Source organism: Mycteria americana, chromosome 8 (genome assembly GCF_035582795.1).
Source record: "Mycteria americana isolate JAX WOST 10 ecotype Jacksonville Zoo and Gardens chromosome 8, USCA_MyAme_1.0, whole genome shotgun sequence".
Classification (NCBI taxonomy): Eukaryota; Metazoa; Chordata; class Aves; order Ciconiiformes; family Ciconiidae; genus Mycteria; species Mycteria americana.
Window position 1 is genome coordinate 8895452 of NC_134372.1, and position 16393 is coordinate 8911844.

The window sequence follows — 16393 nt, forward strand, 5'->3', positions numbered from 1 at the left end:
GGCCCCCCCCCCCCCCGCGCTCGCGCGCCTCTCTGCCGGCGACCTTCCGGCTGCCGTGCGAACGCGGAGGCGGGCCGGGGCCGGGCGGTGGCGGCAGACTGGCAGAGCCTCGCCCCAATAGGCGCGCGGAGCGGCGGCGGCGCGGCCCGCCCCGCGAGCCGCGCCGCCCAACCAGCGCCCCGCCTGCAGGCGGGGGGGCGGGACTTCCGCTGCCGGGGAGGCGGTTTTGTGTGTGTGTGTGAGTGTGTGAGCGGTGCGTGCGGGGTCCCGGCTCCCCCGCGGGCGGCGGCGCTTGGGGGGCCCGGCCCGGCCTCCGCGGCCACCGCCTGAGGGGCGGCGGCGGGCGGCCCTCCCGGTGGCGCGGCCCCTTCCGCCGGCGCTGAGGGGGGTCCCCCCTTGAGGGGGCCCCTGCAAGAGTGGGGGGCCCCCGCAGGGGCGCCGGGGTCCCCCCGAGGGCGCGGGGCGGCCCGGCGGCGACGGCGGCAGTTTCCCCGGTTCTCGGCTCCCCGGGCGGGGGTGAGGGGCGGGCAGGTGGGCGATGAATGGTTTCAGCACCGAGGAGGACAGCCGGGATGGGCCTCCCGCCGCCCCCTTTTACGGCCAGAGCTGCTGCCTCATCGACGACGGGGACCGCTGCGTGCGCCCCGCCGGCAACGCGTCCTTCAGCAAGAGGATCCAGAAGAGCATCTCGCAGAAGAAGCTGAAGCTGGACATCGACAAAAGTGTGAGTTGCGGCCTCCGCCCGTCCTGCCCGCCGCCGCCGAGCCCCCCTGAGGGGCCGGCCGGGCGCGCCTTGCCGTCCCCAGCCCGCCACCGCACTGCGGTCCCTCCCGGGGAGGCCGCGCTCCGGGCGCCGCGGGCGGGCGGCGGAAAGTTGCTGGTCCGCCCGGCAAGTTGAGCTTTCCGATTGCTCTGGGGGGCTCGCTTAACCCCTACGAGCTGTGGGGAGAGGGGGTGCCGGGTGCGAAGGTTTGTGTTGCAAACTCGGTTCCTCTGGACCGCGTTTTCCCATCTCCCGTCTTCCTACGCAGGGATAAGGCAAGAACACGCCTGGGTGAAGGTACGGCTTTTCCTCACGGCACCGGTTAGCCCGGGAGGCTTAATGAAGCAGCACTAAAAACCGTGTTTGGGAGGAAAGCTGTCGTGCGGTGGGGAGCAGACGATGTTCAGGGGGGGGCAACGGAGCGAGCTGTCTGTGCTTCGGAGGCAATAGTGCTATTTAATTTCGGTTTCGTATTGAAAACCGCTGATGCTACTGGGTGAAATCAACAGTGGATTACTATTTCAGTTAGGTGTCACTAACGTTACTTTTTTAATTAGTAAGAATCGTGTTTTAGTGAAGCAGATTACTTAAAAATGAACTATGGCACCCCACTCGAAACGTGAGGTTTGCAGCCTCTTCAACAGGGCACTCGCACGCTTGTTCTCTGGTCGGCACTGAACAGCCCCATTTGCTGCTGACCGCTTAATGACATTAAGTGACAGCTGTCAGCTCAAGATAGAAACGGGTCGTTTGCCGAGTAACGAAATAGGTAGAGCAGAGCAGCCCGTCAAGTTTGCGGAAGGAATTTCTCAGAAGTGACTCAGTTAACGGAAGTCTGCGCTGCATGCTTTTCTTACCTGAGCTTTAAAGATTAAAACCATTACAAACAACAACAACAAAAAAAGGTGAAGTTTTGAGTCAGTCTGTTTGGCAGCTTCCCCAGTTGGTTAGGTCCCTTTTGCACAACTGACATACGTCATGTCACGGGAAGAAAGTGACTCAATTTGAAATATCATCTGATTCTTAAAAACCAGAATATTTCTCCTGGTTGTAGCCCTCAGCAGATTTGTCTAGTGGTGTAGTAATTTCTTTCATTTTAGAAATAATTCTTTGTTGACAGATGTAAGGCTTTAGAAATAAAGAGGAAATCAGACTAAAGAACTTGGAATGAAGGGAAAGTGTGAAGCGGGCTGCATAAAGTGATTTCAAATGTAGGGTGCCTGTGTCATCTGAAGACATTTTTGCCTTACAGGTACCAAATAATTTTGATCATTTGTGGTCTTTTGTTGTACAGATGCTAATTCCAGTGAGATAATATCTGTTAAAAAGGGGGTTCCATGGCAGGATAAGCTACAGGAAAGAGATTTTTGCTTTTGGCTTGCTTGTTTTAATTGAGGTAATTAGCCAACTTTTATTTGATCTAGATTTTGAAACACTTGCATTAACAGTCTCATGTACTATTTAAAGCAGAAAGTTCACAAGAGTGGAACAGAATTATGTTTTTCTTGGTAGTAATTACTGAAGCAAATGCACTTCCTCCACCAAAATAGGACAATTACCTATTTTTTTCTGACGTGTGATTGCAACCGTAAAAAAGAAATATATTATCTGCAGAGGTTCAGGTTCAGCTGGAGCTTGAGTCCTTCATTTTCCTTGTCTTTAGTCTTTGTAATGTAAATTATCTCTAACTCAAGAGTACAATATCAGTCCTGGAGTTTAAGATTAGAAATTCCTTAATGTCATGAGGCAGTCACTCATGCCAGTCATGACAGATGCACTCTCTAACACTGGTGTCTAAGGGGCTGCTGTTGAATGCTGTTTCTACAGTACCTGTTTTGATTGCTTTTTCACCACTTCTGATTCTTAGGTGAGACATCTGTATATTTGTGATTTTCACAAGAACTTCATTCAAAGTGTCCGAAACAAAAGAAAGAGGAAGACAAGTGATGATGGAGGTGACTCTCCTGAGCATGAAACGGATGTCCCGGAGGTTAGTAGGTGCCAAGTGGGTGTAGAATGCTTTACCAATTTTGAGCATGTTGAATTTTGACTTGGATGTTTTCATGTATCAGGAAATATTTAAATTTTAAGTTGCAACTCCACTGAAACTGCTATGGAGTTACTCTCATTTTTCAGGAAGACTTTTTTTCTGATGTGTAATGTTCTAATTTTCTTCTTCATCCCTGTATGAGTTCTTTGCCCATGTAAAGTTTTCTATAAAAAGAAGTGTAAGGTAACTGCATAGCTTCATGTATGTACTGCTTCCAAACAGAGAGCTGTTAAAACAGTATTTGATACTAATTCTTTTTTAAAGGTAAAAAGAAGTTATTTTTGGTGGTGACTGAGGCCCTGATACGGTTCTTTGTTACCTAGCATGCATTGCTTTGCAAATATGCTAGAGAATCCAATAGGTCAGTCTCTCTATGTTTGGGTATATGATATCCAGGGATATTAAGCTTCTCCAGACCTTTGCATGTATGGTATTTTTGGCACTATTTAAAACTACCTTCAAATAATTCGTAACATGTTTTTATTTTTAGGAAGTAGGCCTGGTGTGTTGTTTTTTTTTTTTTTCCTCTGCATTACAGAACTCTAGAATAATCTCTGTGCCATTGTGTTCTGTATTTGCTTTGGTGATGTTTCTGGTACTGTTGACACTGCAAAAAGTTGTGCAGAGGTGATGTTTGTGGAGGAGCTGAGCTCTGGCCACGTCAGCAGAGCCCTCTGCTGGAAATGCCACCCATATTGGCAAAAAGCATTTTATTTCTGGGAAAAAAAGCCACCGAGAATTGTTTTGCCAGCAAAGCTGTGTCCACACACCTCCTGTGTGGAGGTGTTGAAAGAGTAGCAAGTTTTTGGTTTGGTTTTTTTTAGAGGATGCCTGACCTTTTGTTGTAGCTGTTTGCATTTCCATTCTACAAGGTTCTCCATTAAAACTTTCCTATACAGGCTTTACATTAGTTGCCAGGATGATTGGTGAAGACCCAGCTGGCATCTCAAAATGTTAGTGCTGTAGAGTGTGCAGGGTATTTGGTGGTTAAAAACTGAGGGATGCACGTTACCTAACTGAATAGGGAACTCTGCAGTGTGTCAGTTTTAATGTCATTTTCTTCTTGGTTTTCAGCAGAGATTCCTTTTGTCTTTGAAACATGGCATTTCCCACATGATCTTCATCTTCCTTCCTGTAACCTTCCCCACCACCACCCTTGCTTTTAAACTGTGCACTTCCCATTTAAGTATTTGAATTTCATTTCTTCTCTGTCTCTGTACTCTGTTTTATGTCACAAGCCATTTGTTCAGTGCCTGCTAAATTGATATTTCATGTGTGAGCTTTTTAAACCTTGTGGGAACAAAAGGTTCCCCTTTGCTTGGAGGTTGCAGAGGTGTAATTGAGAGCAGAAATTGGCCAGAAATTCTGTTGACAGCATGTGAACCAGAACAAAATTTTGTATTTCCCTGAGGCTATTTTGGTCCTTTAGCATTAACAAACACAAAATATACTTAGATTTGTCAGTAAGGCAAGCAATGTGGTTCTGAATGCAGGCAAGGAGCAGTCCTGTTGAGGAAGAAATAGTTGTTTTTAGATAACTCTACATTTCTGCCTAATTTCTACCTACATTTCTACCTAAGAAGCTAAAGGTAGTGCTCATCCCCTCTTCTCTGTATCACTTCCAGGTTGACTTGTTCCAGCTCCAAGTGAACACTCTGCGACGTTACAAAAGACATTATAAGTTGCAGACTAGGCCTGGACTCAACAAGGCTCAGCTAGCAGAAGTAAGTGATGACAGAGGTAGTATCATCTCTGTTATTAAAAAACTTTTTCTCTCCTCTGCTGAAGTGCACGTTTCTTGGACACTAATACCTGTAGTGGCTCTCTCGCTAGTATGTACCATGCGCTCTGCGAAAGGTTTCTGGGGATGATGCCAACAGAAAGCTGCGTGCTTTCTTTCACCTGAGACAGTTATGGAACACATGGAAGCTGGCTCTTGAAAGCATGTTTCATAACTTGCTTTTCTCTGCTTCCTCTTCCTTCTTGTTCGTAGTCACAATCCGTTACCTTTACGGAGCAGAAACAGAACCTAGTTTCCAGTGGCTTAGGTGTTAACTGAAGATGGCTGTTGTACTGAAACTCAGACTTACACACTACTTAAGTGCCCCTATTAGGTGTTTTTTCCTCACAGGCACTTGAACCAGTTGGGATTGCTTCTTATTAAAGGCAAAATCACTGACCATGACTTCAGATTCCTTATTTCCCTCCCTTGTCCTGATGTCTTATGATTCTGTATTAAGTCAATAAAAGGCTCTTTCCTTAAGGGCCTCTACTGCTGCTTTCTCACCATATGGGGTACTTGTTAAGAAAGAACTCTCTGTAACTCTTGTTATTTGGGCTAGTTGTATTTGGTGTGCACCTGCTTTGCTCTCTTTCCTGACTTGATCTAAAGGCATTCTGTGGGAAAAGTCTGCTCTAAACTGAAAAAACTATAGCAGTTACTGAATGGTAATGAGGTTGTCTTTGTAAGCTGAGGCTTTCACAACTGTCTGCCGAAAACTCTCTGTTTTGCTTTTGCTTTAAAGAACGACAACCAGCAGACCAAAAAAGACAGCAAGAGACTGTCTTGCTCTCTTTCAAAGTCTACTAGGGAATGAATATACAGAATACGGAGAATGTATAGTGGTAGTGCATGTAGGAGTAAGGTGAACGAAGCAGGGTGGGTGTATGTCCTCATTAGTAGTTCTGATTTGTCATGTTCTAACTAACCAGTTCGTAGTCTCTCAGCTACCTCCTGCCGTGAAGGACTACTTACTTAGGCAATTTACCATGAATGTGCCCAGGAGGAAAAAAAAAAGTAAAACTACTATGCAAGCGGAAAATAAAGGGAGCCTAACTTAAAGTTGTCACACACTTCCCAGATTTCCTGTGAAGTCTGAGCAGCTTTGACCCTACGCTGGATCCTCGTCCAGCTCCCATGCTTGAATCACTGCTGCCTGAGGCTCTTAGACTCCTGCTGCTACCCCACCGTAAGGAAAACTCAAACTTCCATAAATCTTCTTGGAGTGACTTATTGCTCAGCCTGCATCAACATCCAGTTCTGGAGCTGTGTTGAGTACCAAAAAAGAGCTTCTTCCATATGAGAAGCACATCTCACCCAGCTCCAATGTGTTTTCTACGTTCGTTTTCTGAGGAAAAAGCAGCTAATGGTTCAGGGCTTATGCTAGCGTCAGAGAGGGGTAGCCCTAACCAAATCCTAACCCTCCCATTGCAAGTCCCCTGGTGTTCCTTCCAGTGAAAACTTATCCAGCGTGTTTTCCTTTGAGCTCTAAAATTTTGCTACACCTGGTTCACACAGCAAAGTGTTTCAATATTTCTGACACTCCCCTTTAAAATACTGAGATGCAGGGAAAACTTGCTCTCCAAATAATCTCGGCATGAAATGCCACTTAGGAGAGGCTATGCTGCTTTGGCAGGAGGACATTCTGGCTTCCAAATTCCGCTTGTAGGTTGGCTGCAAATACTGCTGACCTAGCAGGACTATGCTATGTTCATATGCACATTCCAGCTGTAAAGAGAGAGAGAGAGGTAAATGAGGACTGACAGTTTGAATTGGTGCATGTTTGACTAAAAGTATATTACGCTCAGTGGCCATAAAATCGTTTTTGGAAAGTGAGGAGAACCCCTGTTCTGATTATTTCTACTTTTTAATTTCAGAATTTCTGTCTCTTTACATGTTGTCCTTCTAGACTGTCAGTCGTCACTTCAGGAATATTCCTGTGAATGAGAAAGAGACGCTTGCGTATTTCATCTATATGGTGAAGAACAACAAGAGCAGGCTGGACCAGAAATCAGAAGGTAGCAAGCAACTAGAATGAAGATTAACAAGACTTGGAATAAGAGAGACCTTGAAGGAACAGATGGTATTGTGCATTTTAGGTATATAAAAACTGTTGAAGTATATTGTAAATTTTTTTTAAAATGCAGTAAGTCTGGATGACAGAAAAAAATACAGACATTCTTATCAGGAGTATTTGAAAACATGTGCCCAGCATGTTTCTGAAGACTTCTTCCCCTCATTTCAAAGTCACATTGGAATAAAGAAATGAGGATAATGAGGAAACCAAGTAAACCTGTAGGACTGTGGAGTTTGTCAACTCGGTGTTTTAAACCATTTCTGGAAATCTGCATCTCAGTGCAATTCAGATCACAGATGGAATTTTTTCACTGAATTCAGATTGCATCACAAACCACCATGCAGTTTGTCTTGGCGCAGGACTGGAATAGCGGCAGAGATAAAATTCATTATTGAGGTGCATGGGTCAGAAGTTTGTCTGAAGCTTGCTCCCCACCTACACATGCTCTGTCTTGCCTTGAGTCAGTGCTTCAAGTCCCAAACTTCTACAAATGCTCCAGCTGACCACATCTACTCCAGTGAACACTACTTGACTAGTCTGAAATTGATTTTTTTTTTTTTTTACCATTTTTCCTCCCGCCCCCTTCCAACATGGATGCCAAACAACTCTCTGCAATATCTTTTTCTAATTTCTTTTATTTAAGAACTCACTAATTAATTGTCTGTAAGCATTTAAAAACATCTTCATTTCTTCAGAATGTGGTATTAAGGCAAATACAGCTTATTTGCTGGGTTCAATCATGTTGGTAGAAATGCTTGTTTAATTCACTTATGCGTATTTCCCTCTTATTCAAGGCTCAGTGATGGTAGGTGAAACAATGCTTAAGACATCTGTCTCAATCTCTGTGTCAGATCAGGTATCAATCACAAGTGATGTGAATTTTATACTGAAGCTAGTCTTTAGCAGGTGTCACAAAACTGCTGTGTGGATTAGTGGGCTCAGCAGTCTCTGTTTAGTATAAAGCAGGCTTACGCTAATGGGTGTAGCACCATAACCGGGGTAGTGAACTGACTGGAGTGTAATGCATTTCATCTGTTTTTGCAATGGGCAAAAAGTATCGAAGCACTTTGCCTTTTGTGAGCATTATGTGTGCTTTCATAAGAGCTGTGTGAGTGGAGGGTGGCATGCTGGTGCTCTTTAACTGGGCACTGTAGGAGGAGATTGCTTTGATTTTGTTATTTAAAGCCAAGGTGTCCTTACAAATAACACAGTGGTTATTTTGGCAAAAGGAGCTTATAAAAGTGTTGGTCGTGACTGACTGTTCTCCAGTGACCTCAGATTCTATTCAAGGGGATGTCATGATTTAAAGCACCACTGTGTTTCTTTGCTGTCCTAACCAATGTCTCCATTCTGTTACAAGATGCCAAGACTCCACATAGAGAGTATCTTCTCAACAAGCCTTAATCAATGAACTGAACAGTAGAAAACTTTGGCTAGCATTTTGTCAATGGCAGGTTTTAATATTCCAAAACTGGATGAAGCTTTGCTGAAGAGCTAAACACACAGATCACGATCCCAGCTTAGTACTGCATCATGTTTTATAAGGCATGAAGCATTCACGTAGTGAAGCTCTTGTTGAAGCTCTCCCAGGGTCTCTTTAAAAATCAAGTCACAATTTAAAGCAAGCTTCACATCAGCTCTGAAGTGTTTGCTAATACTCCAAAAACATGTTCAACAAACTTCAACATGTCTAAGTCCTGTGTCATAAGCAGAAATACTCTGTTATGGTATACGTCCCATTTGTGAAGTTTTGGGGAGTGTGATTGTTTCAGCATTTCCTTGTTCAATTCAGTATGGATTTTTAAGAACATCAGCCAGGAGAGAGGTTCAAGGAATGAGGAGAGAATGTCTTGCGTCGGTATTTCATGAATGTTTAAAAACTTCCTAATTATTACGCTGGTCCTTTCCTTATTGAAAGGATGGAGTAATTCCCACATCAGTCAACATGATCTGGCTTCTCTCATTCAGGACAGATAGCTAAAAGGGTACGTTCTCTGACTGCATGTTAATCTTCAAAGTGCTCATGTAATCAGAGGATATTATCAAGGGAAAATGAGTTTCTGAGTTGAGAGGGTTATGCCTCATTGTAACTTTTAGACCAAAACTGTAAAAATGTAGTTTGTTTGGGGTTTACTTTTTCGTTGTTGTGTTTTGTTTTGTTTTATTTCTAAGAGTAAATAAATCTGTTGGGGTGTTTTAGCAGCCAGCAGCAAAATGATTCTTTTCAAGGAAATATGGTGGCAGGTTCCATCTGTTCAGGTGTATTCACTGGAATGCTTTTGTGCAGAGGTGGTATCCAGGAAACTTTTTTTTTTTTCTCCTGAAAATAGTCAATTGATGTGAAATGTGATCCTTGTTGGTTTCACTCTTAAAGCAATTATACTTTTTTGAAAAAATTCTTAGTGAAGTGTGATGATGAAGAGATGTTTACCAGCCATTAGCAGTTGTTTATAAGGTGGAAAGCTTGGAGGCAAGACACCAAAGAAACAAGAATCTTTGGCTGTCGGACCCCACGGCCTTATAAACCCTTGCAAATGCCTTATTACCTTGTTCTCAACTTAGCTAGAGCAAAACGCCTTGAGCAAAAGAAAGCCGATGTCTTGTTGGAAGGGTTAGCCACTTTATGGCTCCCATGCTATAAACTGAAATCACACGTCAATTCAGTAGCAATATCCATGTTCAGGGTGCCTGTGATTCTTGAAAAGCATTTAGTGTCTAATAACCAGAAAACGCAACAATGCAATTGTCGTTCTGTATAATACCATTCTGTGTATTTGATTCCTTATGCTGCATGCCAATTAAAAAAGACTTTCCAACTTTTGGTTTTAAACTTCAAAGTAAATGTGTTTGAACCTCACACTTGTGAAGCCATGAGGTGGGACATTTTCTCAGCACTTTTAGATGGGAATTGTTGGAAAGGTGGAAGACCCAAATCGCTTTGGCTGGTATGATAAGATTTTTTTTTTTTCCTTTTACATTTTGCTTTTCACAGATGGGCCTTAAATTCTATCTAGCTTTGAACCATGGAGCACAAGCCTTGGGGGCATGGAGGATGACCAGATGTCATCTTCCATTTATAATAGTGGAAGCTTATTTCTTACAAGCCTGCATAGGTGACATTCACCCTGGGGCAGAGGAATCATCTTTGAAGCCCTCCAGCCATTATATAGCCTAATTCAATTACATAGCCTAATTCAATTCTCATTGAAGAGTTGCATTAACTTCATTAGACTTCTGAATAGATCCAAAGCCATTAGTATGAAATCCAAATAATGTGGAAACGTCTCTTCCGGGGTTAATTTCATCCTGTATGCTGACCCTCTGCTCACTTTAAGGGAAGAAGAAGAAATCATTGCTGGTAGTTATTGGCTTGAGCTCAACTGAAGGGAGTTGGAAGTGTGCAAAGACTTGAGTCGGTGGCAATCTGATGGCTGAAAAGTGCAAATATATCCAAGGAGGCTGTGTTATAATACAGGTGTTTTTTTTTTTAAATTTCTGCATCTCAAAGAATACTGTATATCAGCCTGAAGTAAACAATTGCATTAAAAGCTAATGTTTCTTTTGCCAGGCACTTCAGATGCTCAGCCTGAGAAAAGCAGAGCAGGCAGGTTTATACCACCCCAGTACTCTGGTGTCCCAGTTTTCCTTAGAAATGTGGCTGTAAACCACTAGATAGCCTGGAGTGCAAGACTTGACCAAAACATATCAAGTCCGGCATTTAAAGTTAGTCTTAAGTGCAAGCTGGCTTCAGAGAGGCTTTGAAATCAAGAGCCAAAATAATCCACAGTAAGTGTGAGTTTTCAAGTGGGTCATGATGGCACAGAGAAGATGAAACAGGACATGGCCCACAGAGAGACTGAACAAAACACACTTCCACAGTTAGCAACGTGGAGGAAGGTTTGTTCTGTGTTAGCTCTTGTAATGGATGTTTTATGAGAGGGGAAGGAGGGGGGACCTGTGCACTTTACGTCTTTTGGTTGAGCCAAATGTAAATTCCAATGGGAGATCTTCAGCGGTAACTGCAGTTGGAGGAGAGAGAAATGGTCTGCTGGGGGACTGTTTATTTAAATTCACAGATCGTTGTACTTCCCCAGAGCACTAGAGTCACTTTGCCTCTGCGGTTTAAAACAGTGGGTAATACAAGCTAGCCTCCTGTACAAAAGGAGTCCTTGTACTGCCCAGACTAATGACTGAAGAGTCCCAAAGGTGAAGGAATGTTATTGATGCCTCACTCCTCTTGTCACTGATGCCCTTTAGCCATCTCTAGCTTATCAAGTTAGGGAGTTTCATTTTCCACTTTCGAAGTGCAAATGAACTGTTACGATGTAAGATACTCCTTGCACTTTTCACAGCTATCCCTGGTCTCGTATTTTTGACTTGCCTGTGAACACATCTGTTTGGAATGAATTAAACGGTTGAAGAAAGTGTGGGGAGAGGAGCGGGGCTCCTGCCTTAAACCTGAACTTCCCTTGCAAGCAACTCTGCAGGCCATCCTGTACGTCAGCAGGCTCCAGGAGCCTCTTACTTAGCTGAGCCCCAACAGGGCTGGGTTTGCTCCTGTCCCAGCCGCAGCTCTCTGCTCCGCAGCTACAGTGCAGGGGAGGAGAAGAGCAGGTAACTTGTAGAATGGCTTGGAGTCTTAGCGGGCTTACTGGGAGAGAAAAACTGTGTTCCCTCTTCTGTTTCTGGCCTCCATGTATTGTGCTGATCTTATGCCAAATGTTCTGGACACCTTGTATTTTTAACTGTAATATAGCTGTGTATTGTTAAAGCAACTTAGTAACTTATAGCAAAGACTGTAGAACTCATTTCTCCGAGGTGTAGGAAATGTCCTGCTTCCACTGTGTATGAGACTTTAACTCTGTACTGTCTGACAAAGATAAAATGCTGAATTTCACTTTAATAAATGATCTATCTAGCAACAATGCCTACATTCCCTTCTGTTTGCCTTTCCGCCCTCAGCACTGTTGGCTCCAGAGCCAACAGCGTTTTGCTTTGCATGGATATTTTGTGCCAGACTTCTCTGACTCACTGTCACTTCCCACCCACCTTCCCCAGGGCTGAAAATATTGCAGACATGGAGGGGAGAATGGCACTGCTGACTAGGATATGTCAAGCCTGAAGTAGAAAACACAGGTGATAGGATATTTTGTGACAAACCAGTGGGGTTGCATGGATGCAAATCATGAAGTCTTTCGAATGCAACAAAAAGAACACCTCACAGGAAAGATGGATGTTGTTGGAGAGCCATGTGACCTTGCATTTTGGGGAGTGTTGGGCTTTTCTATGATGGGGATATTTTTCCCCCTCTATCATGAACATGTCAATCAAGTGCAGTGTCTCATTTGATTCATGTTTCTTAATTAATCTTCTTTATGTCTTGTTCTTCAACCCTGTGCTTCTGCTTCCTTCTCGAGTACACCCTCGGCTACATTTCATGCATGACTTCTAGCTCCTGCTGTCCAGAGTCGAAGCTGCATGCCCAGCTGACAAGGTGGGTGCTACTCCAGAGCAATGCTGACATGTAACATCCCAATGTTCAATCAGTTAAGCTACAAGATCCTCTTCCATGTAGTGCTTTGTTTCATTTCTTTTTCCCATATTGCTCTTCCTCCTGACCGTCAGCCGTATAGGCAAAGATGCCTCACATTTTGTTGCAGTGAAGAAGCAAGTGATGCCAGAAACTGGAGCTTTGGATACGTGTTCTCCTGAACCCTGTCATGGCATTTCCTAAGGCTCTGTTGGCACTGTCTGAGGCATGCTTTACCCTTGATTTTTAACCAGGAAAGAGGTTGTAGTGTAGCTTTTCAGACACTTGGGCTCTCACAGAGGAGGATAATAGGATATTGAGAGCTTTACACTCACAATACATGACCTGAATTTATCCCTGTCAAATTAAATTGCACTGTTGATGTGCAGTAAAAATTTGCACGGATAATTCTACCTGCAACAATCCCACAACATCTTCTGTATCCTTATTCCTTGGTGCTGTCCTACAGCCAACTGACCTGTCTGCTTATCATCGTTCAATTCATGGCAAGGGATAAAATGCCCTCAGGGAGGAGGGTGGCAGGTTGTGTTGCCGCCGTATGGTGACATCCAGCTGTGCAGAACGCGCCCATTTATACTGCTGGTGATGCATGCAGGAGACACTTGGTCCCCCTGTCCTACATCCCAGGGTATTAGCTTTCAGTAGCAAGGGAGTGGGGACTGCAGGGAAGAGACCTCAGAGAGCTGAATGTGTTGATGCTTTACTAAGCTGTGAGAAACAATCAATGATTGGTACTTATGCTTGAGCTTAATATTCTCTTAGCTCAAGACTGACCTTGATGTATTGGAGAGCTGGGGGAGACTGAGCTGGCACATCAGAAACAGATCCCAATGTCCTCAGTGCCTGCATTTATGGATGCATCTGGAGGCCTTTGCAATGGTCCAGGATCTTTTTGTGTGAGGCAGCATGCTGCCATGCTACGAGAGTGTTGACCCTGTCTCAAGGAGCTCTCACTTGGAGAAGGCCAGACCAGAAGTGACGCAGGTGGGCACCATGAAACAAGGAGCAAGGGTAGATCGCTTTGCGAGGACATCACCTGCGTGTTGTCAAGCTTTTTTAGGAGGTATCAGGGAAAGGTCTTCGGGTGAGGACAGTGTACCCCAGCGGAAGGGGAAAAGCTGTGTCATTTGCACTCCCAAATTGGTGAGCGTGGGCTCTTCGGCCAGCACGGTGTGAAGGTGTCCTGCCCAGGGAGGAAAGGCAGAAGGGCCGAAGGAGGACAGCTGTAGGCAGCAACCTGTTGTGCAGGTGCCGTCTTTAGCATGAGAGAATGTAATGGAAACTGCAGCGACACCAATAAACTCTGCCAGTTAATCTGTTATTTGTATAGGCTAATGAATAATGCTGCTTAATCTCATGTTTGCTCCCTGCCAAGAAACCCACAGAAGATTTCAAGCTCAAAACCAAGGAGGAATCTGCTCAGTCTTTTTCACATATTCACACGGAGAAACTGAGCAACCAGCAGATTGATCCGATGGGCCTAAACCTGCGCGTCCCTCTCTCCGCTCCCTGCTGCCGTGCGAGGGCAGTGTTAGCTCAGCAACCCGGGTGGTGGGTGCTCCGCAGCTGCACCTCTGAGCCCAGGGCAGCTGGCGGGGGGACCAGAGCCATCTTCCTGTCCCGAAGATGCCTCCTCGGCAGGAGCTGGCTGTACTTGTCAGACACCGGAAGCAGGATTATGCTGTAGTGGGATGCGGAGATCACAAAAATGGTTTGGGTTTTTCGTTTTTTTTTTTTTTTTTTCCCCTGGTTGGACGTTGAAATTGCACACATCCGATTCTCTGCGTGAGCCGTCCTACAGCCTCCTCACAACGTTGATGGAAACCAGGCTTCGGTTCTCTGCTCCCCAGCAGAAAGGGCAGCGCAGAGGACTGGGGAAAAATGTGAATGTGGATTTAATGGTTTTACGTTTTAGGGATGTGGTTGAGCAGTCTGAGTGTGCAGGGGAGAGCCTTAGGGCTTGCTTTTCTTTTTTCCCTTTTTTTTTTTTATTTCCCCTGTATCCAATAAGGGATGACTGCACAGCTCTGCCAGCACTCAATCTCACTTTGCCAGGAGCTGGAGCTGATTTCACATCTCTTATCCTTGCAGGCAGTGTTGGCTTCTTCCCGAAGTACCTCAAAGCCCCCTAATGTGCTTTTACTTAATTGGTTTTGGAACTTTCTCCGAGATCTGTTCCCTTTACGTGTTGCAGGAAGTAGTCAGCGATCACTGCGGCATCCTCGGCAGGGAGCACCAAGGTGCCTGTGGGGAAGAGCAGAGACTGCGAGACAGGGCAAGAGGGAAGTGTCAGGTAGCTGAGATGGCTCTGATGCTTCCCCTACCACGTGTATGGACTGCCAGGGACCAGAGAGCACAATGACGGGCACCACGTTAGCAAGCTTGCTAACCCAGGTTGTGGTCGCAAAGCAGAGAGGAGGCTCTGAGTCCAAGAGGTGTGTGAGCACTGCCCGTATCTCTTCCTGGTCTCGACGCCTGTGTGGGCAAGTCCGTCTTTAGAAAAGGGAAGGCGGCGGGTTGTATCCAGTGGTCCTGGAGCCAGCTTGTTCGTAGCTTTGGTGTCTGGGTTTTCGCCAGCTCCTGCGCCTGTTGAGCAGACGGCAGGCCGGCAGCCATGGCCTGGCAGGCAGCCCTGAGCGATCTGATCTCCTGTTTGGTGGCTTGCCGTCCAAATCGCAGGCCCTTCATTGGGCGGGGGTGGGAAGGGCAGGTGCCACATCCAGCCCCTCTGCACGGAGACGTGGGGGAAATAGCCCGGCACCTTCCCAGCTCTGCCCTGCCACAGAGGGCAACCAGGATCCCTGTAGGTGTCCCGAAACAGGACTGTTCAGCTCTTCCCTGTCCAGTCTGCCCTGGAAGGATCCCTATACCCTGCAGGTTGATGTTCTCGTTGTTCCACACCCACCTTCCCTACAGAACCAGGTTGTTTAATTTTTTCCTGGAATTTCCACTGGTTTACTGGCCATAAACCCTGACCCTCATGTAAAAAGTGGAGCCCTTGGTGCACTACTGCTGGCCTTGACTCACCTCAGCCCTCTGTGTCTCTCTTTTCCTGGGGATAAAAAGCAGGTTGAAGGCTCTTCATTGGCGCAGTGATAGCACTGGGTACAGACAGGGCTTTTCTTATTAGACTATCACAAACTACAGTGCCAGGGAGCTGCTGTCCCTCACCAGACTATTCCTTGTCCTCCTCCCTTCTCTTCTTTTCCTGATCCTGTTTTCCCTGTTCCTCCCTGCTGCTGGTCTGCTCCAAGTCCTTCACGCGCTCCCCAAAGCAGGCCAACAAAGGTATCTCCACAAGGGCCTTCCCACGTTTTTATGCCATGTTCCTAGACATAGGAGCTTAAAAGGGCATTGGGTGTGGAATTGCATGGGTTTAGCCCTAAGCAGCTGGCTTGGTTCCTGGACCAAGTTTTGTAGGGTGAGTTGTTGAACACAGCAGCCCAGGCTCAAGTCTGAGCCAAGCTGATGGGCTTCAGTGCAAAGCCTGTCCTTCCACTCTCCATCAGACACAGGACCAAAGTAGTGGAAGCTGAATGGTGAAGGTAAGCCAAAGAGGGTTTCGGGGTTGACGCAAGCTTTGTGCACTAGCTCAGACTCATAACTCCTTCCAGCTTCTCCATTTGGGAAGGAGCTCCCAGCCAAGAAAATTAAACCAGCCTGCTCTGGCCCCCACATCCCCCCCGGCTGCTCCTGTGGGTCAGTTACAGGCCATGAGAATTTCGTCAAGGTAGCTGCAGTCTAAGGAAAAAAAAATCCCTTTTCCTCTCAATTCCTCAGCTTTCAGCCGCTAGTGACGCCATAAATTCCCCTACTTCTCTGGTTACTGTAAAGTCTTTCAGGGTGGTCAGGACCCGAATTCCTCACGCAAAACAACAAGCAGGGAAAAAGGAAACTTTGCAAGCAAGGACCTTCCCTGCCTCGGGGAGCCGTCGCAAGGAATCAGCGAGGCTCCAAGTGCGTGCCCTTGCCTTGCAGTCCCTCGGCTCAAGCCTCTTGGGTAACTGCCTGTCTCGCTCTCCTCTCACCAGTAAATGTCCTCCTACCAGCCTGTGGTTCCCACTTGTGCTCCAGCAGGTCCATCTGGCTCCTTGGCACCTCTGATCTGCAGGCTCCTGGAGCTGTAGCAGCTCCAGGTTTGCTATTGCACTTTAGCTTTGGAGTAACCAGGA

At 46.0% G+C, this 16393-nt stretch overlaps 1 protein-coding gene across 1 annotated transcript; it reads left to right on the plus strand.

Annotated features, from left to right (window-relative positions):
• The first annotated feature begins 233 nt into the window (after nt 1–233).
• SAP30L (SAP30 like) lies at nt 234–10012 on the plus strand. The gene is made up of 4 exons (XM_075509506.1): nt 234–724; nt 2631–2753; nt 4439–4537; nt 6503–10012. The coding sequence occupies exons 1-4, from the start codon at nt 539–541 to the stop codon at nt 6629–6631; spliced, it is 537 nt and encodes a 178-aa protein (XP_075365621.1). The 5' UTR covers nt 234–538; the 3' UTR covers nt 6632–10012.
• The last annotated feature ends 6381 nt before the right edge of the window (nt 10013–16393 follow it).